General features: G+C 44.3%; 1 protein-coding gene across 2 annotated transcripts; it reads left to right on the top strand.

Annotated features, from left to right (window-relative positions):
• The first annotated feature begins 2,086 nt into the window (after positions 1-2,086).
• CHST7 (carbohydrate sulfotransferase 7) lies at positions 2,087-25,657 on the top strand. 2 transcript variants are annotated; one of them, XM_060002526.1, is made up of 2 exons: positions 2,087-3,650; positions 25,042-25,657. In XM_060002526.1, exon 1 carries the CDS (start codon positions 2,156-2,158, stop codon positions 3,617-3,619), a length of 1,464 nt encoding a protein of 487 aa, XP_059858509.1. In that variant the 5' UTR covers positions 2,087-2,155; the 3' UTR covers positions 3,620-3,650; positions 25,042-25,657. The 2 variants fall into 2 exon arrangements, with proteins under 2 accessions (XP_059858509.1, XP_059858510.1); XM_060002527.1 differs by lacking the exon at positions 25,042-25,657 and adding an exon at positions 5,213-5,318.
• Positions 25,658-26,167: the final 510 nt, after the last annotated feature.

Below are 26,167 nucleotides of genomic sequence, written 5' to 3'. Positions count from 1 at the left end.
GTGGGAGGGAGATGCAAGAGGGAGGAGATATGGGGATATATGTATATGTATAGCTGATTCACTTTGTTATAAAGCAGAAACTAACACACCATTGTAAAGCAATTATATTCTAATAAAGGTGTTAAGAAAAATATAATGGTCTGGGGGCTTCCCTGGTGGCGCAGTGGTTAAGAATCTGCCTGCCAGTGCAGGAGACACGGGTTCAATCCCTGGTCCAGGAAATCCCCCATGCCGCAGAGCAACTAAGCCCATGTGCCACAACTACTGAGCCTGCACTCTAAAGCCTGGGAGCCACAACTACTGAAGCCTGTGCACCCTAGAGCCCACGTGCCACAACTACTGAGCACACGTGCCACAACTACTGAAGCCCACACTCTCTAGGGCCCACGTGCTGCAAGTACTGAGCTGCACGCTGCAACTACTGAAGCCCGCGCACCTAGAGCCGCCCTCTGCAGCAAAAGAAGCCACCACAATAAGCCTGTGCACCACAGCGAAGAGTAGCCCCTGCTCGCTGCAATTAGAGAAAAGCCCGTGCACAGCAACGAAAACCCAACGCAGCCAAAAAAATTAATTGATTAATAAAATAAAAGTAATGGTCTGGGGTTTCTTAGCTGAATATGAAAAATTGAGAAGTAAGTGGGGGTAGTGGTCAATGAGGTTGGAAAATAGAGAGGATTTGAACCAGTGGCTGAAAGGAGAGGGAACTGTGGACAAAAAGTAGAATGCCTGAGCTAGTGATTTCAGAGGTGGAGTCGTTGCTGTGATGAAAAAGACTAGAGGAGAAGATCTTTGGAGATATTTCCACTTTTGCAGTTTGAACACCTTCCCCTGGTGGAGATGAGTACATTTGCTTTCTATCGTCATTAACCTTACAACACCTTCCCCAAGGGGGTGTTCATTATCCTCCCGAAACAGAGCAAAAATTAGCGTTTTTAGTTCTCTTGGATTTCAGGCACTCTGATCTGCCTCTTGGACTTCCTGTCACTTTTTCATCCACCCTTGAGTACATGTTCCTCCTTATGGGTCCTTTTATTTTTTTTAACTTTTTATTTTATATTGGAGTATAGCCGATTAACTATGTTGTGATAGTTTCAGGTGCACAGCAGAGGGACTCAGCCATACATACACGTGTATCCATTCTCCTTATGGGTCCTTGTAAACACTGAGCTCCTGAGAAATTCCACCATCCTACCACTCTGAGTCTGTAAATGTCTTTTGCTCATGTGTGTCATAATAGGCTAGGTTATTCTGTGCTAACAAAGGACCCCAAAATCTCAGGCTGGAAGGTATGGAGGCACTAAAACTTATCTGCATTTTACAAATGAGTAAACTGATCTTCAGGGTGTCTGTAAAACGTGCATGGCCCTCAGCGGGCAAAATCCTAGGAAGACGACACTTATATTTCCGCAAAGGCTACACCTAAACAATTAAATGCTCTGAGTGAACGCAGTTGTGCTTCCAATTCCTCTGGACCACGATGCACTATGCAATCTGCGTCTTTATGCTAGTGGAGATGTGCTCCCATCCAGAACTCAGTAACACCCACCCCGGGGCTGACGGGGGCGCTGGATGTAGATAGTGACCAGGGGCCCCATTCTAAATAGTGTGGAGGCGAGTCTGCTTACGACAGAGATGGCCAAGCAGGGGACATAAAACAGGAGAGACAGTGGAGTTCTCCGGGTGGGGTCCACGTTCTGTCACTGGGTACATTCTGTACACACGAGTCCCTCCCTTGCCTGCACTCAATTCATGAAGACTTGACTTCATCACGGAGGGGTTGGGGAAAGGTGGGGTCTGGCTCCGTGCGCCCCAGCCGGCGTCCCCCGCCCCGCGGCAACCCCTCCCAGATCAGGCAGAGCCCTGGACGAACCCCAGCGGGTAGAGAGGCGGGGAGAAGCTGCGGGGTGGAAGGCGGGGCGGGCCGCTGCCTAGCCGGCCAATAGGCGGCTCTCCAGCGCGGAGCCTGGAGAGGGCAGGGCATTCGCCACTAGCACCACCGCCTCCAGAGTTTCCCTTGTGGATGCACAGCCCTAGTGACTCCGCTCCTCCCGGCGCAGAGGGGCTCCAAGAGGCCGGAGGAGCGCACTCGGGACGGGATTTCCGAGGAAAGGGAGAGGAAGGGCGCCCCACCCGCTCTGGAGGGGTTCAGTGAACGATGAAGGGCCGGCGGCGGCGGCGCCGCCGAGAGTACTGCAAGTTCGCGCTGCTGTTGGTGCTGTACACGCTGGTGCTGCTGCTCGTCCCCTCTGTCCTGGACGGCGGCCGCGACGGGGACAAGGGCGCTGGGCACTGCCCGGGCCTGCAGCGCAGCCTGGGAGTGTGGAGCCTGGAGGCGGCGGCGGCGGGCGAGCGCGAGCAGGGCGCCGAGGAGCGGCCCGCCACGGAGGAGGACGCGGGCCGGTACCCCAGGTCCCGGGGCAACCTCAACGGCGCCGTCGGGGAGCCGGCGTCTCGCGAAAAGCAACACATCTATGTGCACGCCACCTGGCGCACAGGCTCGTCGTTCCTGGGCGAGCTATTTAACCAGCACCCGGACGTTTTCTACTTGTATGAGCCCATGTGGCATCTGTGGCAGGCGCTGTATCCGGGAGACGCCGAGAGCCTGCAGGGCGCGCTGCGCGACATGCTGCGCTCGCTCTTCCGCTGCGACTTCTCGGTGCTGCAGCTGTACGCGCCGCCGGGGGATTCCGCCGCGCGCGCCCCAGACGCGGCCAATCTCACCACGGCCGCCCTCTTTCGCTGGCGGACCAACAAGGTCATCTGCTCGCCGCCGCTGTGCCCCGGCGCGCCCCGGGCCCGCGCCGAGGTCGGCCTCGTCGAGGACGCCGCCTGCGAGCGCAGCTGCCCACCCGTGGCTCTCCGCGCCCTAGAGGCCGAGTGCCGCAAGTATCCGGTGGTGGTCATCAAGGACGTGCGCCTCCTCGACCTGGGCGTGCTGGTGCCCCTGCTGCGCGACCCCGGCCTCAACCTGAAGGTGGTGCAGCTTTTCCGCGACCCGCGGGCCGTGCACAACTCGCGCCTCAAGTCTCGGCAGGGGCTGCTGCGCGAGAGCATCCAAGTGCTGCGCACCCGCCAGAGGGGCGACCGCTTCCACCGCGTGCTGCTGGCGCACGGCATGGGCGCTCGACCCGGGGGCCCGTCCCGCGCACTACCCGCCGCCCCGCGCGCCGACTTCTTCCTGACCGGCGCGCTCGAGGTGATCTGCGAAGCCTGGTTGCGCGACCTGCTGTTCGCGCGCGGCGCGCCAGCCTGGCTACGGCGCCGCTACCTGAGGCTGCGCTACGAGGACCTGGTGCGGCAGCCGCGCGCCCAGCTGCGCCGCCTGCAGCGCTTCGCCGGGCTGCGCGCGCTCGCCGCGCTCGACGCCTTCGCGCTCAACATGACGCGCGGCGCGGCCTACGGCGCGGACCGGCCCTTCCACCTGTCGGCGCGCGATGCCCGCGAGGCCGTGCACGCCTGGCGCGAGCGCCTGAGCCGAGAGCAGGTGCGCCAGGTGGAGGCCGCATGCGCCCCAGCCATGCGCCTGCTGGCTTACCCTCGCAGCTGGGAAGACGGCAACGCCGAGCCGTCCGAGGACGAGGAGACGCCGCCGGAGACGGGGGCCGAAGGCGCCACGTAGCCCCGCTCCCGCGCGCCCGGAACGGATCCGGGTAAGGTGGCCCCCGGCAGGGTAGGGTCAGGAAAGGGTCTTGGGGAACTTGGATCAGCCTTCAGGGGGAGGGGAGGGATGCCGTCTCAGATCGATCTCACCCGATGAAAATAGATCCGAGCGGAAGGGGAAGTCCAGCTGGGAGCATTTGGGAGAGTCATTGGGATCTCTAGCATAGCCCCCTGCCTTCTCAGAGGAAGACCCAGAGAAGCGAGAGGTTAATTATGGCTAAGGCGGAACGCAGGTCTCCACACTACCAGTTTCCCCTATGAAGTAAAAGGTAGGATCGTCTGTGGAGAATGAGGAATGGGGGAAGGAGAGGGAAGAGGGATATCACGGGTCTGAGCAGAGTAGAGAAGGTTTGAAAGTCACAATGAAACTTGAGACTGGGAATTGACATGAAAAGTACAGGATTTCGGGGACCATATGAGGTCCATGATTATGACTTTATCTTGATGCCACTAGGTCCTGTGGGGAAACCTTTTGCAGCAGTGTTTGCAGGCACAGGGAAAACCAAAAGCAAAATTTGGGGGAAAGTTATTGACTCTTATCCTACCTACCCCTAATCTGTTTCATATTTCTCTGCCTCTGCCTCTCTGACGTGTGCAGACTCCGAGGCGTTCTTTCAGATTTACCAAACATACAGTCATAGGCCTCTCTTGCAACAGCTTTTGCACATGTGTGTGCCTCAGGCTCTGGTATACTGGCGTGGAATGGACTTTGCTTTCCCCTGGCTCGAGGGGTGGCTCCCCCCACCTCCCACCTCCGCCCCCAATGGCTGGCGCTCCCAGGATATTTGACCATATTCCGTTCACATCAGGTCACAAAAGCTGCCTGGTCTGCTTCCTCTAGTGCAGACAGAACCTCAGGGCTGGGCTTCCCTCACTCTGCCCGATCCACTTGAGAGATGAAACCTTGGATCGGCAGTAGCAGCTTTGGCTGTGACTGCTGAAGGAGCTTTGTGAAAAGACATTCCCTTTCTGCCTCCCTCCCATTTTTTTCTTTCTCTGTAAAGCATATATCCTAAGGTATCCTAAGATGCCAAAATGGGGCTTAAATGATCTCAAAATGTGTTCAGTGTCTGGGTCGGTCTATGGCCTGTTCATTGGGATGAGGGAAGTTTGTTCTACGTGATGTTGACCTCAGGAGTCTAGTTAGTGGCATGGGAATGCGATTTCCCAAACTTTGTGTGAGCTGGAAGAGTGCAGCCTTCTGCACTGTGCAGTCCAGAGGAGGAAAAGCAGTGCCGGGTGGGCGGAAATGACTTAAGTTTCCATTCATTAGTTTATAGTGTAATTCAGTATTCCTCTGGGATGAAGCCCTGAGGACAATAGTCGAAGACGTTAATGAAGATGGATTTTGTTGTTGTGAATAGAGCCAGGGTTTCAGAGTGATTTCGGAAGCTGATTTTCCTCCTAGTGATCAAGTCGTTTTCTTAAGTTTCTGTAATTGCTTAGGAAGTCTGTGTTCTTTCCTGATTTCCAGAGTGAAGGTAAAAGGAACAGGGTGACTTGTCACATTTTAACAAAAACATCCTTTCATCTGCTAATCCTGTATTTACAGATGTAACATAATGGGTCTCCAATCCTCCTTCACCGGTCTGAGGGAACGCCTCTCGAGGACAAATGGCTGCAGCATTTTATGGTTTTAAGAATTGACAATCTCCCAGAAACTCTGACTCTTTTTTTTTTCATTTTTACTAACATTTGGCACTGACTGGGGTGAGGTAAGAAAGTGAATAGAGAGGAGGGTTAGAGGACACAGTCTTCATCCTCTAGGAGGTTAGAGTCTGTGCACGTGACAGTGACTATGGGGCCAGACATCAGTGCTGCTGTTTGGAAGAGCCAATGGGGCTTCCTTTGCAGGGCTGCAGGGACATCTGGGAACAAGCTTTAGGCTCTTTCATACTCTGGTGACTGAGCTCTTCCTCCCACATTTCTGCTGGAATTATCGGCCACTTACCATGTCACCACCAACTAGTGGATTTATCAAAATGCTGGTTCCGAGAAAGGTAATGTTACCAACCAACTGATGAGTTTCCAAAAGTCTGTCACACTCCACTCTAGGAATGGGAAGGGGATGGATCCTCAGGTGCGATGTGTTGAGTTAGGCATTGTGGATATATCATTACTGTGACTGTCGATGAAAATAAGCAATAAACAATCTATAATAAGAATAGGAAAGAGTTTCATTTGAGCCAAACTGAAGACTATAGCCCCGAAGACCGGAAGACAGTCAGATAACTCTGAGGAACTGCTCCAGAGAAGCTTGGTTTTCAGACCAGTTTTACATCTTGTCAGAACAAAGAACACTAAGCAACTCAGGGATCCGTTCCTTCAAGGTTTCCAAAAACAAACAGACAAACAAAACAAAACAAAACAGATCAGCACATACACCGCGAGCCAGTATGTCCTCAGCACCTGGGAAGGGAGTCTTATCATTGAAGGAGTACCAGCATGAGCGTCCCAGGAAGGAAGGCATTTAATCTTTATTTTTAACACAGACATTCTTTACTTCTGGTCAATGCGCCCTTTTCTTTAATAATTAAAGTAGAAGTACCGTGTACGTTTGATAGGCCACAAACAGGCTGTTTTAGTTAGCATCACATTCGGGTTAAATCAGGTATAAGCCAGAATGACTTCCCCATACCTCCACATGTGAACATTTCTTTCATCATGACATACTATCAGTTTTACAGATGAGAAATCAGAGATTCAGAGAAGTCAGGTACCTTGCCCAAAGTCACACCTGGGCTGCTGGGCTGCTGAGCCGAGTGTTAGACCCCAGAGCTCAGAATCTCTCCATTATAACACACCCTCACCTGCCCCCCCCTTTACCGTCCCCTGGCACCCTTTTGGCACTGCAGCCAGGCATAGTGGCTACTCTAGGGTGAGAACCACACTTAGCTTTATTACTAACAAACACTGAACAAACCAATAAAATATCTCTGAGCGCTGCCAACAGCACCTACACGGGAGAGCCCCTGACTCTATAGCCGTCCTCCTCATGGCTGTCCTTCGCTCGGGGCACCTGAGCACCCTTGGGGCACCCTTGGCTCAGCAGTGAAGAGGGACTGCACGTGAATTAACCTGAGCGACTTCTGGATGCTCCAGACCTGACAGCCAGGATTTGGCAGGGAGGGAGTCAGTGCGCTTTTTTCAGGGCTGGGTGGGGACCGCAGCACCAAACCAAGTCACCGAGGACCCCAGGCCCTTTCCATCTTCTTGGCTTTCGTTCACCAACTTATCTTCCCACTGTCACAAGATGGTAGCCTCAACAAGAAGCATCACTTCCTCACCCAACCACACAGGGTTGTGAAAATGAAGAAAGGAAGGAAGGTGGTTACTAAGGGGTAGCGTTTTCCCTCATGTATCTCTCTTTCCTCCAATCTGGTTATAAAGCCATCCCCAGAAACCCCTACCCCAGTCGACTTCCTTTTATGTCTCACCGGCTAGAACTGGGTCACGTGTTCTGCCCTAGCCCAGTAATTGGTGAAAGGGAAGGGGGTTGTCATGATTGGCTTAGACCAGTGCGTTCTCGGCCCTGGCTGAACATTACAGTCACCTGAGGAGCTTTTTTTTTCTTATGTCAATATTAAAAATACTCCATCCTCAGAGATTCTGATTTAATTGGTCTGGGGTGGGATCCAGTTATATAATTACTGTATAATCCCCCAGTGCAGCCAAAGTTGAGAGCCACCTACCTGGACCCGTCATGCTTCATCCCCTGGGCTGAGCCCTTGCCACTGGAACAGGATGAGGATGCAGACTAAAGTTGATGAGCAGCGAACTGTCTGCCATAGTCATTTATGTGAAAGAACTTGGAGCTGTGAAATACCAAGCAGCTGTAGGGTGTTAATATGGAAACGTCTTAAATTATTCACGGCTCCATTTATCACCCTCTCACATTCCTTCAAATGCTTCGTTGTCTGTATCTCCTTATCTCTAATCCATCATGGTACACTATCCACTACCATTCTGAACAGACTCATGTGCTGTCCTATCCTTTTCAGCAGGTATCCGTTTGACCTCTGCCCTTGGTAGGACCCAAGATTTCATTTCATTACGCATTTAAGACATCTTGGTCTTTGTTCTTCACAAGATAGATGGACCCTCTGATTGAAATTAGGAAGGGAGGTAAGTGCGTAACCGAAACCCCAACAATCAGAAAGTGTTCTTTCTAAGGAAACCATCCAAACAAAAAGAAATGAGCAGCCATCACCAAATCCCTAACAAAGCATTTTGAAAGTCATTCGATTTTAGTAAAGCCAAATGGCTTATGTATAAAAATCACTGAAAGGGAAATCTCTTGCTTAAACAGTAGTCTGTACTGCTAAAGAATAGGCATTTGTTAAACATTGTTCCTACCTAGAATTTCTCATTCAACAAAATTTGTTCAAATCCCTAATTGTAGTAAAAGAATGAAGCTAGAACACTCCCTAACACCATGCACAGAAATAAACTCCCAATGGATTAAAGACCTAAATGTAAGGCCAGACACTATCAAACTCTTGGAGGAAGACATAGGCAGAACACTCTATGACATAAATCACAGCAAGATCCTTTTTGACCCACCTCCTAGAGAAATGGAAATAAAAACAAAAATAAACAAATGGGACCTAATGAAACTCCAAAGCTTTTGCACTGCAAAGGAAACCATAAACAAGACGAAAAGACAACCCTCAGAATGGGAGAAAATATTTGCAAATGAAGCAACTGACAAAGGATTAATCTTCAAAATTTACAAGCAGCTTATGCAGCTCAATATCAAAAAACAAACAACCCAATCCAAAAATGGGCAGAAGACCTAAATAGACATTTCTCCAAAGAAGATATACAGATTGCCAAAAAACACATGAAAGAATGCTCAACATCATCATTAGAGAAATGCAAATCAAAACTACACTGAGGTATCACCTCACACCAGTCAGAATGGCCATCATCAAAAAATCTAGAAACAATAAATGCTGGAGAGGGTGTGGAGAAAAGGGAACCCTCTCGCACTGTTGGTGGGAATGTAAATTGATACAGCCACTATGGAGAACTGTATGGAGGTTCCTTAAAAAACTAAAAATAGAACTACCATATGACCCGGCAATCCCCCTACTGGGCATATACCCTGAGAAAACCATAATTCAAAAAGAGTCATGTACCAAAATGTTCATTGCAGCTCTATTTACAATAGCCCAGAGATGGAAGCAACCTAAGTGTCCATCGACAGATGAATGGATAAAGAAGTTGTGGCACATATATACAATGGAATATTACTCAGCCATAAAAAGAAACGAAATTGAGTTATTTGTCGTGAGGTGGATGGACCTAGAGTCTGTCATACAGAGTGAAGTAAGTCAGAAAGAGAAAAACAAATACTGTATGCTAACACATAATATATGGAATCTTAAAAAAAAAAAAGGTTCTGAAGAACCTAGGGTAAGGACAGGAATAAAGACACAGACGTAGAGAATGGACTTGAGAACACGGGGAGGGGGAAGGGTAAGCTGGGACGAAGTGAGAGAGTGGCATGGCCATATATACACTACCAAATGTAAAATAGATAGCTAGTGGGAAGCAGCCGCATAGCACAGGGAGATCAGCCCGGTGTTTTGTGACCACCTAGAGGGGTGGAATAGGGAGGGTGGGAGGGAGACGCAAGAGGGAGGAGATATGGGGATGTATGTATATGTATAGTTGCTTCACTTTGTTATAAAGCAGAAACTAACACACCATTGTAAAGCAGTTATACTCCAATAAAGATGTTAAAAAAATTCCTAATTGTAAATTAATGTAGGTACTGTGTTCGAGCCAGAGGGCTAGAAGTTAGGATGGGGCGTGTGTGTGTGTGTGTGTGTGTGTGTGTGTGTGTGTGTGTGTGTGTGGCAGGGATGCAGTAAGGTGCGAGCAATTTTTAAAAACACATCCACATCCAAATTATTATTGCCCCCTTGTGAGGCTAGTGCTGCCTTTGACCAAGACATTCTTGGAGCTCCCCCTTGGGGCTGCCTTCCCAGGCAGGACCCCCTCAGTTGATGGTGGATTTAGTGTTTAGGAAAAATCACAGCTCATCAAATGTGGTGAGTGAAGCAGGGGAGGAGGCTGGTCCTGCGAACTGAGGTGTGGCCATAGAGTAGTAGCAGAGTCATTCCTTGGCTCATATGAAATCAGGTTTTATATTAGGGTACAGGAACCCAGGCATCAGAGCCTGGCTTTCCTGGTTACTGCATGATTGACCTTGGCAAGTCCCTAAACCATTTTGGCTTTAGTGTTCTACCAGTAAGAAGATGAGGTTGAATTAAGAGGATTTACGAGTTTTCTTGACACTAAGTGGGGGTGTGTGTGACATTTATCGAGTGCCTATTTTGTGTACTGTGTTACTAGCTTAGTGCATGTTGTCTGAGTTAGTCCTCATCTTAGCTTTATGAGGTACGTAGTATCCCCATTGTATGGATGGTGAAACAAGCTCAGAGAGGTTGGGTAATTGCTAAGGATAACACAGCCAGAGGATTAAAATCAGGTGCTCTCTATTTTGAAACTAGTGTTAAAAAATTTTTAGGAATAATATAAGCACATGGCGAAAAAAGAGTTCAATAGTTTAGGAGGATATAAAATACCTGCCAGGCTCACTTCATAGAAGTAACCACTACGTTTCTTGTGATATATGTCTAGAAATACTTTATGCAAATTCAAACAGAAGTATGTAGGCTTTTGGTACTTAAATCTTTTTAATTCCTTAAAATTTAAAAATTGAGATCTGACATAACATTATATTAGTTTCAGGTGTACAACGTAATGGTTCACTCTTTGTATATATTGCAGTAGATCTCCACAGTTAGTCTAGTTACTATCCATCACCACACAAAGTTACGTAGTTGTTTTCCTTATGATGAGAAATTTTAAGATCCCCTTTCTTAATAACTTTAAAATATATGGGAATTCCCTGGCGGTCTAGTGGTTAGGACTCCGTGCTCTCACTGCTGAGGGCCCGGGTTTGATCCCTGGTTGAGGAACTGAGATCCCACAAGCCGTGCGGCACGGCCAAAAAAATAATAATACACACACACACACAGCATTATTAACTGTAGTCACCATGCTGTATATTACATATCCCTGACGTATTTATTTTATACCTGGGATTTTATACCTTTTGACCCCTTCACCCAGTGCCTCTGGCAACTACCAGTCTGTTCTTTGCATCTGCAAGTTCATGGGTTTTGGGGTGGGAGGCGGAGGGCTAGATTCCACATATAAGTGACAGCATACAGTATTTGTCTTTCTCTTTCTGACTTATTTCACTTAGCATAATGTCCTCAAGGTCCATCCATGTTGTCACAAGTGGTGATATTTCATTCTTTTTTTATGGCTGAATAATAGTCCCTTGTACACGTATATACCACATTTGCTTTATCCATTCATCCACTGATGAACACATAGGGCATTTCCATATCTTGGCTATTGTAAATAATGCTGCAGTGACCATGGGGGTACAGGTATCTTTTTGAGTTAGTGTTTTCATTTCCGTTGGGTAAATACCCAGCAGTGGAATTGCTAGATCATATGATGGCTCTATGTTTAACTTTTTGAGGCGCTTCCATCCCATCTTCCATAGTGGCTGCACCAATTCACATTCCCACAATTCTTGGGTGACAGGGAGGGGCACTTTGTTGTACTGGATTTCTGCTGTCATCTACTTAAAGTCCAGAAACCTGATGGCAAAGATGAAGTTATGAAAACCGTGCCTTTGAGGAAGATGGTGGAGAGAATTCGAATTCGCAAGTCCCAGATTCTAAATGATGAGGTAATCACTATCTTGGATAAGTACTTGAAGTTGTGCTATGGAGAGAACATGGCCATGGGGCACGTTCACCGCTCTCAGCCACCCATCTACCAGTCCCTGGCCAGCAGCTGGGGGCACGTATATCACCTGGTTTTTTTTAATAAGTAAATAAATAAATTTATTTATTTTTGGCTAAGTTGGGTCTTTGTTGCTGTGCGCGGGCTTTCTCTAGTTGCGGCGAGCGGGGGTCTACTCTTCATTAGGTGCGCGGGCTTCTTGTTGCGGTGGCTTCTCTTGTTGCGCAGCACAGGCTCTAGGCCCGCGGGCTTCAGTAGTTGTGGCTCGTGGGCTCGAGAACCCAGGCTCAGTAGTTGTGGTGCACGGGCTTCGTTGCTCCTCGGCATGTGGGATCTTCCCAGACCAGGGCTCGAACCCGTGTCCCCTACATTGGCAGGCGGACTCCCAAACACTGTGCCACCAGGGAAACCCTATCACCTGTTTTTGAAAAGTCCCAATACTGACTACATTTAATAACTAAGGGCATATTTTTTGTTCTATAAATTTAGTGAGAATTTTAGGGACTATTTTTCAGTATCTTTGTGCCAGTTAAAGTGGGATGCTTTTTTTTTTTTCGGCTGTATGGCTTGCGGAATCTTAGTTCCCCCACCGAGGATCGAACCTGGGCCCCCTGCAGTGGAAGCGCAGAGTCCTAACCACTGGACCACCGGGGAATTCCCTAAAGCGGCATGCTTTTCAATCTAAAAAGCTTAATTTTATAAAATTGACTTACTTTTCTAGACTAAAATTGTATATGCTTTTGGTAATTGGAAACTGAGAATATTGGCTGCTGATTGTTGCCGTCATGTTCTTACAAAATTATTTTCCATTTTTTATAGAATGTTCCCACAGCTAGCTGTGTCATAAGGTACTGCTCAGTTCATCCATTTATCCTTTGGCAAAGGGTCAGTAATGTTTAGAGAAAGATTTGTGGGCTTAAACAAGAAACTTAATGCCAGCGAATTGATTTAAAATCCTTTACCGATTAGCAGTAAACTTAATGATTAAGTATTTCACTTTTGTTTAGGGATTTTTCTGAGGGTCTTTTGTGAAGAATCTTTTCTAAGTAATTCTTCCCTTTCCTTTTCTGTGTCAGTGTTTCAGAAAATAGTGAACTCGAGTCCTCTGCTTTCTCTAAATCCACTTGTGACAAAAGCTAATTTGTGAGGTATGATTTAAAGGTTACAGAGATAAAACTAATGAAACCTTAAAAAGACAAAAAGTTCCTATATCTTCTTTTCAGTGACTGTCTAGTATTTCATTGTAGGAATGTATTGTAACATATTTAACCAGTTCCTAGTCCCAACATTTCATTGCTGCATTTTTAATAGCATCTTTTGCATACATGTAAGTACATCTGTAAGAAAAATTTCTGTAGTAGGGTGATGGTATAGAGCAAAAGGTATACAGGCTTTTTTACATTTTGAGAGGTTAAGTTGTTCAACGTTGCACCAACATCTGCCCCCACCGGCTGTTTCTTGGAGTGTCTGCTTCCTAGACTTTCAACAACAAGCATTTTATCTATTTATTTTTTCAGCATGGCTAGTGTGATAGGTGGAAAACCCTTTCTCCCAGTGCCCTGGCCCTCTCTGACCCTACAGTTCATCTCAGGCGGTGAATAAATGCCTCCCACCTCAGGTTGTGATAACCAGATGCCAAGATGAAATTCATTCCTTAGTCCTTCTTCGACGCACCTGGGTTTGCAAAGTGTCACTTCTGTGGTTCTTTTGAAGGACTGGACACATCTTGAAATCAAAGTGATCATCCCTTTATAAAACCACACTTACACAGGACATCAGATTGTAGCAAGCTTCTTATTAAGCTGAACTTCTCCTACTGCTGCTGCAGGGGATTGTACCTAGTGACTTGAACTTCAGCTATTTCGGGACACTATCAGTGGGGAACTGAGGCTGATTTTAAATGAGGTTGAACTCTATACATTTTCTCTCTAGTCCTGAGAGCCCTCTTTATTGGGGGCGGGTGGAGGGCAGAAGTGCCCATTTACAGTTGTTGAGGCAGGATTCAGAGGATTTTCAAAGAGGCTTTTTTAGTCTGGGCAGGGATTTGTTTCCCATGAATATTAATGTAATATAAATAATTGGGAGTGATGCTTTTAAAAAACATTTATAAGCAGCTGGCTTAAAATTCCTCAGTCCAAACAGTACAGAAAAGACTGAAACTGAAAAAAAGCCTGGCCCCTCATCCTCTCACTTCGTAATGGAACCTGAGGAACTTGCTCTATTGAAAGAACCATTTCTGCTCAGGTGCAGTATAAAATAAGAACAGTAGGGACTAAGAAACAGCCCTGGCCCAAGTTCAAGAACACAGGGAAGTGGAGAACTACTGGGGAGTTGAACAGGAAGCAGTTTCAGTCGGAGCAAAGTTGCTGAGCTCAGTGATGTCTGCATGGGAATGGGAAGCCTTCAGCTCTGCCCCAGCCCACAGGCGCCAAGCCAGAGCCCGTCAGTCCACTGGATGCTGAGAAGACATTGGAACGGCAGCTAGCAGTGAATGTTTTGAAATCTGGGGGGTTAAGGGGTGGTGGAAGACGACCACCACGTTTGACTTCAATGATGACCGCAGTGAGCAAATTTCTCCTCCCCTGAAATGGGTGCAGCAGGGGGCTTGGCTATAGAGTCACATTCTAAAAATAGCCACTGAGGTAGTAGACTTGTGTTCTTCTTTTTTCTTTGTCATTATTTTTTTTACATCTTTATTAGAGTATAATTGCTTTACAATTGTGTGTTAGTTTCTGCATTATAACAAAGTGAATCAGTTATACATATACATATATCCCCTCTTGCGTCTCCCTCCCTCCCTCCCACCCTCCCTATCCCACCCCTCCAGGCGGTCACAAAGCACGGAGCTGATCTCCCTGTGCTATGCGGCTGCTTCCCACTAGCTATCTACCTTACGTTTGGTAGTGTATATATGTCCATGCCTCTCTCTCGCTTTGTCACAGCTCACCCTTCCCCCTCCCCGTGTCCTCAAGTCCATTCTCGTAGGTCTGTGTCTTTATTCCTGTCTTACCCCTAGGTTCTTCATGACATTTTTTTCCCTTAAATTCCATATATATGCGTTAGCATACGGTATTTGTCTTTCTCTTTCTGACTTAATTCACTCTGTATGACAGACTCTAGGTCTATCCACCTCATTACAAATAGCTCTTGTGTTTTTCACTCGTGGAATGGAAGCCCTTTCTTTTAAGTGTTACCTTCAGGCAGAGGTGTTAGAAGGAGCCCCGAAGGCACAGGGAGAGTTGTCAGAATGCGGGGCAGTCTCTGGGCCCTGCCAGCAAGAAGCCTCAAATGTGGCCTGAAATCCAAACGCTTAGAGGGCCAGCTTGGACAGATTAATCTTGTGTGATTAAGATGGTTTGGTCACAGTAACCAGCAGGCTGGAAACAGCAGCCTAACTGAAAGGCTGAAGTCGAACATTACAGAAGCGTTTGTAAGCTATGGGGAGCGGGTGGGGACTCGAGACTCTGAGTTCTTTTGTAAAGATGATGAACTGGGGAAAGTTAGGAACAGCACAACTGGGAGGCTGGCTGAAGCAGTCCTGACATACATACAGATCAAGTGAACATCAAGGAAAAAATGTCCCAGGGCTTTGAGGGTCACTTTCCCCATGACTGAGACCAGACATTACCAAAAAGGACTCATTACTGCCTCGGAGAGCTTATGGGAACAGTAAGCCAAAAATACTAAAACCAAGATAATGTTTTAAAAATAGGACTTCCTTTCAAACAGCCTAGAGCTGGCGTATGTTAAATATACAGATTTTAGAAGCAATAAAATAGATGCTGTCTCTTCCTGTTAAATAAAGGATATTGCTAACAGGGATGTGAGAAGGGAAAACAATACATTTTTCAGGTTCTGCAAACAACAAAAAAGTTAAACTTTGTTGCCTTTCTGTGCACTCCCCTCCCCCACCCCATCCCCCCAGCTGGGAATTGCCAAGGAGACTATTTTACAAAAAGGAGATGGTTGGCTAAAAATAAACACACAGCCCTACCAAAGACCAACAAAACTCCCAGCATTATCGAATGCCTTTTAGATTTATTTTTATTTCTCAGCAGTCAAAGAGAAGGAGAAATCATTCTGAGCTCAGGAAAAATCCATGTCCTGCTCCTAAGTATGGCAATCTCTGGCAATCCTACAGGCCCAGGAGAAGACTGGTGTACGGCTCGCCAGTGTCCTGTGAGAACGTGAACCTGCTGTTGGCCATGGGGCCATTTCATCCCTGCCAGACTGTGCACAGTGCTAGGAAAGGGTGGCACAGACACAGTGCCTCGCTCCGCAGGGAGAGAAAACCGGAAGTGATGGGCTAGACTTGGGGTGACACACAAACTCTGTAACCTGACTAGCCATCCTAACCTGTGAATCCTGAAGCTGATCGGGAGTGGCCCTAGTGCCCCCCACTCCATTTGGCCCCCTGTAGAGGCCAAAGGGCTGCCTGAATGGTAGGTCCAAGCTTCCCAACCCTGTGCCCTCACTAACCTCTGCCAACCCCACTTGGTAGTTGGCAAACATCTACAAGTGGGCGGTCAAATATATATTATAAAATACTGACTCCGTTCCTTTATTTGAGTTGGGAACGACTTTACTCACAAAAGCAAGTAGGTACACCAATTAAAATTGTATCTTGGAGCAGCTCAATGAAAGGAAAAAACAAAAGTCAACTAGCCAAACTCACGTCTTTCCAAGTTTTATTAACACTGGTTTGGAGCGCATTCCTTTTGTTCTGAAGTGAGCTCAAAAATTTAGGAAAGTTTTAGCTGGGCGTGGGTATGATAAAATTGGAAACGTGTTATTATTTTATTCTCTTCTATTGGGGAAATGTAATGGCCATTCCGTTTTTGCACTGGCTGACTCTGGGTCTTGACTAATGAGTCCCATGGAATGAGGTTTTATTCTGAATTCCGGAGCAGAGAAGTGAGTCCTCTTCTCCCACTGGAGGCAGGGAGGGATGGAGATGCAGCTCAGCTCTGGACATGGGCTGCCCAGGGTCAGGCAAGTGGCTTCTCCCCTAGTTTCCCCGTTTACCCCCCAGGCAAGAGTTTTGTTTGTTAGTGGGTTTTTTTTTAAAGATTTCTTTGAATGTGGACCATTTTTAAAGTCTTTATTAAATTTGTGACAATATTGCTTCTGTTTTATGTTTTCGTTTTTGGGCGGCAAGGCACGTGGGATCTTAGCTCCCGGACCAGGGATCGAACCCACATGCCCTGCATTGGAAGGCGAAGTCTTAACCACTGGACGGCCAGGGAAGTTCCTTATTTTTCTTTTAAACTCAGTCTCTGTTTTCACCTAAAGGGAGAGTTGTTTCATGTATTAAATAGGACTGAAACTAGTATTGACTAATGCAAAGATACTGGTGCCCCCTGCCACTGCTACTTAATTTTTCAGATTGAAAGTCTGGAAATGATTTATAACATGTATGCTGCTTCAAGTACATTTCTAGGCTGTTTGGGGGGTGTGGTTGTATTAGCAAACTCCATGTTTCCTGTTCCATTTTGCTTTAGAGTCACAGGGAGGGAACGCTTGCACTTTGACATTTCTGGTATTTCAAGTATTATTTTAACATTATCCCTAGGCAGCTCCCTTAAAAAAAAAAAAAGACAACTTAATGGCTCTATTGTCACAAACTTTGTCAGTTATTTCCGTTTTCCTTGGCACTGCATTTCACTAATTTGAGGTGAAAACAGGAAGGTGAAGAAAGCTTAACCAAGGTTAACATAAACTTAGATGGTAACATCACTCACAAGGGGGCTGTTCCAGAGTAGGATATTGGGAGATGACCCCCCGCCACACACACACAAAACACGTCGCCCTTGAAAAGGAGGCTAATGCCTGTCCTCGGCCCATTTGTTCTGCAGCGGGTCCGAGAGGAAGGCTGTTACAATAGGCTGGAAAGTAATTCCCCCATGATAACGGGACCCACTGAATACCCGGAAACCTCAGCTCCCGCAGCCAAGATGCCAGGTCCCTGCACCAACTTTTAGCATCTGTGAAGTGGCTTCTGGTGGAGAACCTGGGGCACCTCACCTGGCACAAGTGTGTGCGCAGGGACAGGTGAAACCAAGAAAACTGGAAGGAAAGAGGGTCTAGTAGAAATCTACAAGTGCAATTCAAGGAGGGGAGGGAGGTGCCCATGCCGGTTCGCAGAGCCACCGGGGACGCCCAGGGATCGGTATCTGACTTGAAACGGGCCAGGAAGGCCACTGAAAGAGGTAAGTTCATTTGGCCGAATCTTCTGTTCTCAACCTTGAAAGCCGGCAGGAAGTTGATTCTTCCTCGTCCCCCATCCCAGCTTCAAACGTTGAAAAAAGTTTGATTAAAATGCTAAGAGTGTGTCTTCCTGGGTTATTCCGCCCGGAGAGCCGCAGCCAAGCCAACTGCAGGCAATCACAGCCTGGAATGACGTTTCCCTTTGATGGCAATGAGGCTATTAGTAGGTCAACCAGCTGCAGTTAGGGCCCGGCTGGTCATTTAAGTACTCAGGGGAACTGTAGCAAAGGAGATAAAATACACCCAACTCATGGGAGTATGACTTTGAATCTTTAAGTAAACAATCCATTTTTTAAAAGTGCAAGTGAATTTGTGAATTAATTTGAGTATTAATTAAGCCATTAAGGAATGACTTCACACTTCAATGCCACATATTAAAAAAAAGCCTTTTATACATGCTTCACAAAACAATATACAGAAATCTCTGTAATTCTGGAAATTAATTGCACCAAGACAGTTTTTAAAATTATCTATTCTCTATTATCATACAGGATAGGTCTTGAAATAGTTTTGACTTCAGAATGACCAGAAGGGTCTACACCATTTCAGGTGGTTCAGGCAGTAGTAAACATTCTCCCCAGACGCTGGACAAGCGGAAACAATTTTAACCAAGAAGTTTAGTAGCTTAAAATTTACTTCTACATTGTTAAACATCTAGCAGTTGTAAAAGGGCAAAGCTGGCTACTTGGTAACTGTAGCTGGCTGATAACCTGAGCGTTCACTTTTAAACTATGCATGCAAACTTGAACACTTCATTGCTCCAAATGAATCAGGCCACATAGTATTAAGAAGAGTGGGGTCTGGAGTTAAATTCTTAATCCTATATCTAAGGAGCTTAAGAATTTGGGGGATCATCACACTAAGAATTCATGGACATGTTAGTGTTTTAAACACAACCAAAAGTAATTAAAATGGGAGGAAATTAACTGATAGTTTTTGTAGGGTCTACTTGGAGGTGAAGTGAGAACTGGAAGGTATTTGAGCATCCCTGCCCTGGTGCGGTGACATTCAGGAACTGAGACCAAACCAGAAGAACAGGAATCCACTTCTGATGTGAAGAAAGGGCCTTGTGGGGTTGCTGCCTGGGCCCAGCCTGGCTTAGCAGGACTTCAGAATTGTTCTTCAAATACCCCAGAAGCAGTAATAGATCTTTGAGGGCACCTGTTTCTCCTCTCCTCCCACCTTGTACTGCTGGGTGATTTGATAAAAAGAAAATTTGGACTTACAAAAAGCAGCTTTTCAGGTAGATTTTAAAAAATTTTTTAAAGAAGGTTTTTAATAAAAGGACTTAAAGAGTGCTTATGGGTCCACAGGTTGGGCTGATAGTATCTCCATAAACATCTGTCAGGACATAGGATATGATCAGGCAACATTTAGCACTTGGTTAGTTTTTGACAGAAAGCCACCCTGAGTTACTGCCAAGTGTTCTCAGTCTTTAAAATGACCCAAATGGAGAGCTGAATGCATTGTACAAAGAAAGAGTGACAGAGGAAAACTTTTTATTTTGAAATAACTATAGACTCATGGGAGGTTGCAAAAATAGTACAAAGAGGTCCAGTGTACCCTTCACCCAGCTTCTCCCAAAGGTAACATGTTACACATCTTACACATAGATCAATATCAACACCATGAAATTGACATTGGTACAATCTACAGGCCTTATTCAGTTTTTAACAGTTTTTACGTACACTCATTTTGTGTGTATGTGTGTGCATAGATCTGTGTGATTTTATCACATATACGTAAACATCACCACAATCGAGATACAGAACTGTTCCATCAGCAAAAAGAAACTCTTGTGCTATCCCTTTATAGTCGCATACCCTACCTCATCCCACCCCTTTCCCTGGCAAACACCAATCTGTACCCCATCTCTGTAACTGTGTTATTTCAAGATTGTTATACAAATGGAATCATACAATATATAACCTTTTGAGATTGTCTGTTTTCATTGAGCGTAATTCTCTGGATATCCATCCAGGTTGTTGCATGTATCAATAATTCATTCCTTTTCATTGCTGAGTAGTTTTCCATGGTATGGATGTACCACAGTTTGTTTAACCATTAACCCATTTGAAGGGCATTAGGATTGTTTCCAGTTTTGGACTATTACAAATAAAGCTGCAATGCATATTTGGGTATAGGTTTTTGTGTGGATGTAAACTTTCATTTCTCTGAGATGAATGCCCAGGAGTGGAATTGCTGGTTTGTGTGGTATATTATGTTTAGTTTTATAAGAAACTACCAAACTGTTTTTCAGGGTGGCTGTACCATTTTACATTCCCACCAGCAATGTATGAGAGAGAAATTTCTGTGCAGCCTCGCCAGCATTTGGTATTGTTGCTATGTTGTATCTTAGCTGTCCTAATAGGTATGAAGTGGTATGTTATTGTACTCATTTGCATTTTCCTAGTGGCTAGTGATGTTGAACATCTTTTTGTGCGCTTATTTGCCATCCATATCTCCTCTTTGGTGAAATGTTGGTTCAGGTGTTTTGCCCATTTACTAACTGGATTGGTTTTTATTCTTGAATTTTGAGAGTGATTGGTATATTCTAGATAAAAGCCCTTTGTCAGATATGTGGTTGCAGATATTTTCTCTCAGACTGTATCTTGTCTTTTCATCCTAACAAGATCTTTGGCAGAGCAGAAGTTTTAAAATTTTGATGAAATCCGATTTATCATTTTTTCTTTTGTAGATTGTGCATTTGATGTCATGTCTAAGAACTGCCTGTCCCTCACCAGTATCACACTGTTGTGATTAATGTCGTTAGATGTAGCTTAATATTGAATAGAGTGACTATTCCTACTCTATTCTTTTCCAGAAAGGTTTTAGCTATTCTAGTTTTTTTGCCTTTCCATATAAATTTTAGAATAAGCTTCTCTGTATGTATAAAAGGCATTGATAGAATTTGGTAGGAATATTGTTAAAACTATAAATCAATTTGGGGAAAAAATGACATCTTTACTTGAGTCTTCCAATCCATGAACATAGTTATATTTCTCTATTGATTTAGATTGTTTGATTTCTTTTATTGGTGTTTTGTAGTTTTTGGCATATGGGTCCTTTATTGTTTTGTTAGATTTATACCTAAGTATTTAATTTGAGCGATCATAAATAGCATGAGTTTTAAAATTTGGTTTTAAGATGTTCATTTCTAGTATATATAAAGTTGATTTTTAAATATTGATCTTGTACCTGCAAATCTGCTGAATTCACTTATTAGTTCTAGGAGTTTGTTTTGTATTCCTTGGGATTTTCTATGTACATAATCATATAAACACAAATAAGGACTGTTTTCTTTCTTTCCAATCAATATGGCTTTTCTTTTTCTTGCCTTATTTCATTGGCTAGAACCTCTAGCACTATGTTGAATAAGAATGGTAAGTGCAGACACCTTTGTGTTCTTCCTGATCTTAAGGGGGAAGTATTCAGTCTTTCACCATAAATAATGAGGTTAGATGTCAGTTTACGTAGATTTTTTTAAACATCTTTATTGGAGTATAATTGCTTTACAATGGTGTGTTAGTTTCTGCTTTATAACAAAGTGAATCAGCTATATATATATATATATATATATATATATATATACATATATCCCCATATCTCCTCCCTCTTGCGTCTCCCTCCCACCCTCCCTATCCCACCCCTTTAAGTGGCCACAAAGCACCCAGCTGATCTCCCTGTGCTATGCGACTGCTTCCCAGTAGCTATTTTACATTTGGTAGTAAATATAAGTCCATGCCACTCTCTCACTTCGTCCCAGCTTACCCTTCCCCCTCCCCATGTCCTCAAGTCCATTCTCTACGTCTGTGTCTTTATTCCTGTCCTGCCCCTGTGTTCTTCAGAACCATTTTTTTTCCTTTTAGATTCCATATATACGTGTTAGCATACAGTATTTTGTTTTTCTCTTTCTGATTTACTTCACTCTGTACAGACTCTAGGTCCATCCACCTCACTACAAATAGCTCAAATTTCATTTCTTTTTATGGCTGAGTAATATTCCATTGTATATATGTACCACATCTTATTTATGCATTCCTCTGTCGATGGACATTTAGGTTGCTTCCATGTCCTGGCTATTGTAAATAGTGCTACAATGAACATTGGGGTGCATGTGTCTTTTTGAATTATGGTTTTCTCTGGGTATATGCCCAGTAGTGGAATTGCTGGGTCATATGGTAGTTCTATTTTTAGTTTTTTAAGGAACCTCCCTACTGTTCCACGTAGTGGCTGTACCAATTTACATTCCTACCAACAGGGTAGGAGGGTTCCTTTTCCTTGACACCCTCTCCAGCATTTATTATTTGTAGACTTTTTGATGATGGCCATTCTGACCAGAGTGAGGTGATGCCTCATTGTAGTTTTGATTTGCATTTCTCTAATAATTAGCAATGTTGAACATTTTTTCATGTGCCTGTTGGCCACTGTATGTCTTCTTTGGAGAAATGTCCATTAGATCTTCAGCCCCTTTTTTGATTGGGTTGTTTTTTTTGATATTGAGCTGTATGAGCTGTTTGTATATTTTGGAAATTAATCCCTTGTTGGTTGCATCATTAGCAAATATTTTCTCCCATTCTGTTGGCTGTCTTTTCGTTTTGTTTATGGTTTTCTTTGCTGCACAAAAAAGTGGCTTCTTTAGGTTACACGTATGTAACTAATCACAACCTACTGGTCTCAACATTTTACTACCACCTCAAGTGAAGTGTAGAAACTTTATGTCCATTTAGGTTCCATTATCCTGTGCCCTTTATAATTCTCTTATAATATTTTCTCTCTGTATATTGAGAACTACATCATACAATGTTATAATTTTTGCCTCAACTGTCAAACATAATTTTTTAAACTCAAGAGAATAGTCTATTAAATTTACTTCTATTTTATCCTTTCTGTTCATTCTTCATGATGTTTCAAGTTTCCTTCTTTTATCCTTTCTTTTCTGCTGGAAAAACTTCCTTTAGCAGTTCTTTTACAGCAGTTCTATTGGCAATAAATTCTCTTAGCTTCCTTCATCTGAGAATGTCTTTATTTCACATTCATTCCTGAAGGATATTATCATGGAATATAGAAGTCTGAGTTGACAGTTATTTTCTTTCAGCTCTTGAAAAATGTCATGCCACTTCCTTCTGGCCTCCATGGTTTCAGATATGAAATCCACTGGCATTCAAATCATTGTTTCCATAAGTAGTGCATCATTTCTCTCTAGTTGCTTTCAAGATTTTTTCTTTGTCTTTACTTTCCCGAAATTTGATTATGCTGTATCTTGGTGTAGATTTCTTTGGGGTTTTGTTGGGGTTCACCCAACCTCTTGAATCTGTAGTTCTTTTGCCGAATGTGGGAAATTTTTAGCCGTATTTATTCAAGTACTTTTTCAGCCTCAATCGCTATCCCCTCTTTCTGGAACTCTGATTTTAAAAAAATGAACACTAGATCATTTATTGTAGTACCACAGGTCCCTGATGCCCTGTTCATCTTTTTTCACTCTACTTTCTCTCTTTTGTTCAGATTGGGTAATTTCTATAGTTATATTTTCAGACTCACTAATTCTTTACTGTCATCTGTAGTCTGCAATTTGGCCCATCCAGTGAGCTTTTAAAATTTTGGTTATTGTATTTTACAGTTCTAAATTTTCCATTTGGTTCCTCTTTCGTTTTTATATTATATTTCTTTGCCAGGAATTTTTTTTTTTTGCTTCAAGTGTGTAACTGCTAATTGAAGTATTTTTACGATGGTAGCTTAAAATCCTTCTTGGATAATTTCAGTATCTGTGTTGTTTCAGTGTTGGCATCTGTCAGGTGTCTTCTCTCATTCAAGTCAAAAATCTCCCTGGTTCTTGGTTTGACAAGTGATTTTTTTTTATTGTATCCTAAACATTTGGCATACATTTGAACATATATTATGAATCTCTGAATTTTATTTATTTTAGCAGGCCTCCACTGACAATGTGCTGGTAGAAGAAGGGGTGCATCACCTGGTTATTGCCAGATGGGGGTGGTAGTCCAGAAGCCCTGGCTTCCCCTAGGCCTCTGCTGACAGGAGGGGGGATTTTTTTTTTTTGAGGTGCTTGGGTTCTTTCTAGGCTGACCCTTTCCCTGCCCTTTGGCTAGAGATAACAGGCTTTTCATGGGGCTTTTATGGTCTATGGCCATTGGTATTTCTGGCCTGCTGGTTCTTCAGCATCCATCCTAGGATATTGAGGAGGCAAAAAGAAAACCCAGGCAACTCACACCTGTGTTGTTCCTCAACTCCCAAGGTCCCTAGTCAGTCCAGCTTGTTTTTCCTATCCTTCAGAGTCTTATCTTCATCTTATAAATATATTTGGGAATTTTAGTTACACTTTGTGGGAGGAATAAGGAGCAATGCATCTATTCTACCTTACCTGGAACCACAGTCAGCCTGTCTGGAAATTGGTTTTTATTAAACTAAATTCAACTGAAATTTGACATGCTGGCTCTTTCTTTATGTAAATAACCAGTACTAACAGAATGCTAAAGGTCATGAGACAGGCCTCAAGGCATTTATGAAATCAGTTCTTGTCTAATGCTTAATGTGAATCTTTATTGCACATTTTTAATCACCTTGAAAGTGCTCCTTACCCAAACTCTGCTGCATCAGTAGTTCTATCAAGTTTTACTACATTAGAAAATGATGTCAAATTTGGCACATATCCGGGGTCAGAGGAAGGATCACAAGAAAGCCAGAAACCGGTGGCAGAACTAGCATGAACATCGTCAGTTCACCCTTTGCCGCTCCCATAAAGTGATGCAGCAATGTGTTTTAATGGAAGATGGAAAAAGCCCAGATTCCACAGAGGTAGGAAGCTGGACTCGTTGCTTATATACAGCCTCAGTTTTACAGAACAGCTGATCGTTGTTGGCATGATTTATTTCGCACATATGAACGAGTACACAAGTGAAAGGGGGATGGTTACATGGTTGGTGCCTAAAGGTACAGCTTCAGTCCCAGGCCTTACCCCACTCTACCCAGCAGGTCTCAGAAAGTTTTCTTCTCAACAGGCGCCCCACAGCAGCAGCTGCAGAAAGCACAGTCACACTGAGAGAGGTGCCCCCATCTTTATCCTCACCAAACACCTCTTGGGTCACAAGCAGAAATGATAGATACTGATTCTGTATGGGTCTACAGCATTGGATAATGCAGCTTAGGTAGGGAAGATTATAGGTTTCATATTTAAGAGGCCTTATGTCATCAAGGTTCAACAGGCTTTCCGTGGATTTCTGTGTTCTGAAGTTCAAACATCCTTTGTTCCTTCCCTTCCAGGTCAGTCACCACGAACCAGGCCACTCAGCACGTTGTCCCAGCATTGGAGAAGCCATGCTGTGGAGGCAGTCTATCACACTGTCAGAGACTGGGGCTTGACTTGGTACCAACTGCTGTGCTATTCTGCGGAGCAGGAATATTATGAGCTGTTAAATAATGACTGACACATTGGTTGAAATGAAGTTTCCAGTAAGGAAGTGACAGTGCAATGTGGATAATTATGGCAATAAAATAGGAAGAGCTTTAGTTCCCAGCCTCACCCTGCCTCTGCTGGAGCCATGTCAACAAGGCGTTCTCAGAACAAAGAAGAGACGTGATTTGGTACCATTTCCCATCAGCAGGTGTCTGGACAAAACATCAATGTGAATAAGGTTCAAGTGCAGTCCTGTGTATCTTGATTAAATTACTTAATATTAAATAAAAGGTCTGGGTGGTATTTTTTAAAATCTGACTCATCCAGCTCTAATTCAAATAGCTCCCCTCACCCCGACCCTTGAATGGATTTTTAAAAAGTAATTTCTCTCCCTGGGGTGGGAGAACCCTAATGAACTGAAAGAAATTTTTGCTTTTATATTGTTCTATCTGATGTTTTTGTAAATTATATTATTAAATGACTCTGGAGTCACTGTTAATGACAAGATTTGGTTTTGCTCTGTTATGGTGTAGTTCAATTGCATGGTTTAGGGAAAAGCTAGTCTACATACAAAAGAACACAAAGACTATGAAGGAAACCATAGCGAGCTCAATAATCTTAGCAACTAGCCAACACTCAAAGTCTGTTAAAGATGATTGCAGGCCAGGAGAAGTCACAGGCAGAGACCAGGTTTAAAGTGTTTCTTTTAATCCTAAGGCACATTTTTAACATCTAAAAAAAAATCTGTTGCTGTGATTTTTAGATCTAATTTTAAAACTAAAAATTTTCAAGCATCTCAATTAGGGGTCAGCAAAAAACTTTTCTGTAAAGACCCTGATAGTAAATAGTTCAGGCTTTATGAGCAGCTAGTTGTTCACTGCTGTTACAACTCCTCAGCTCTGCGTGAAAGCAGTCACAGACAGTATGCAAATGAGTGAGTGGAGTGTGTGCCAATAAAACTTTATTTACAAAAACAAGCAGTAGGCTGGATTT

Source organism: Delphinus delphis, chromosome X (assembly GCF_949987515.2).
Source record: "Delphinus delphis chromosome X, mDelDel1.2, whole genome shotgun sequence".
Lineage (NCBI taxonomy): Eukaryota > Metazoa > Chordata > Mammalia > Artiodactyla > Delphinidae > Delphinus > Delphinus delphis.
The sequence above is the reverse complement of the archived record's forward strand: the minus strand, read 5'-3'. Positions and strand labels throughout refer to the sequence as shown.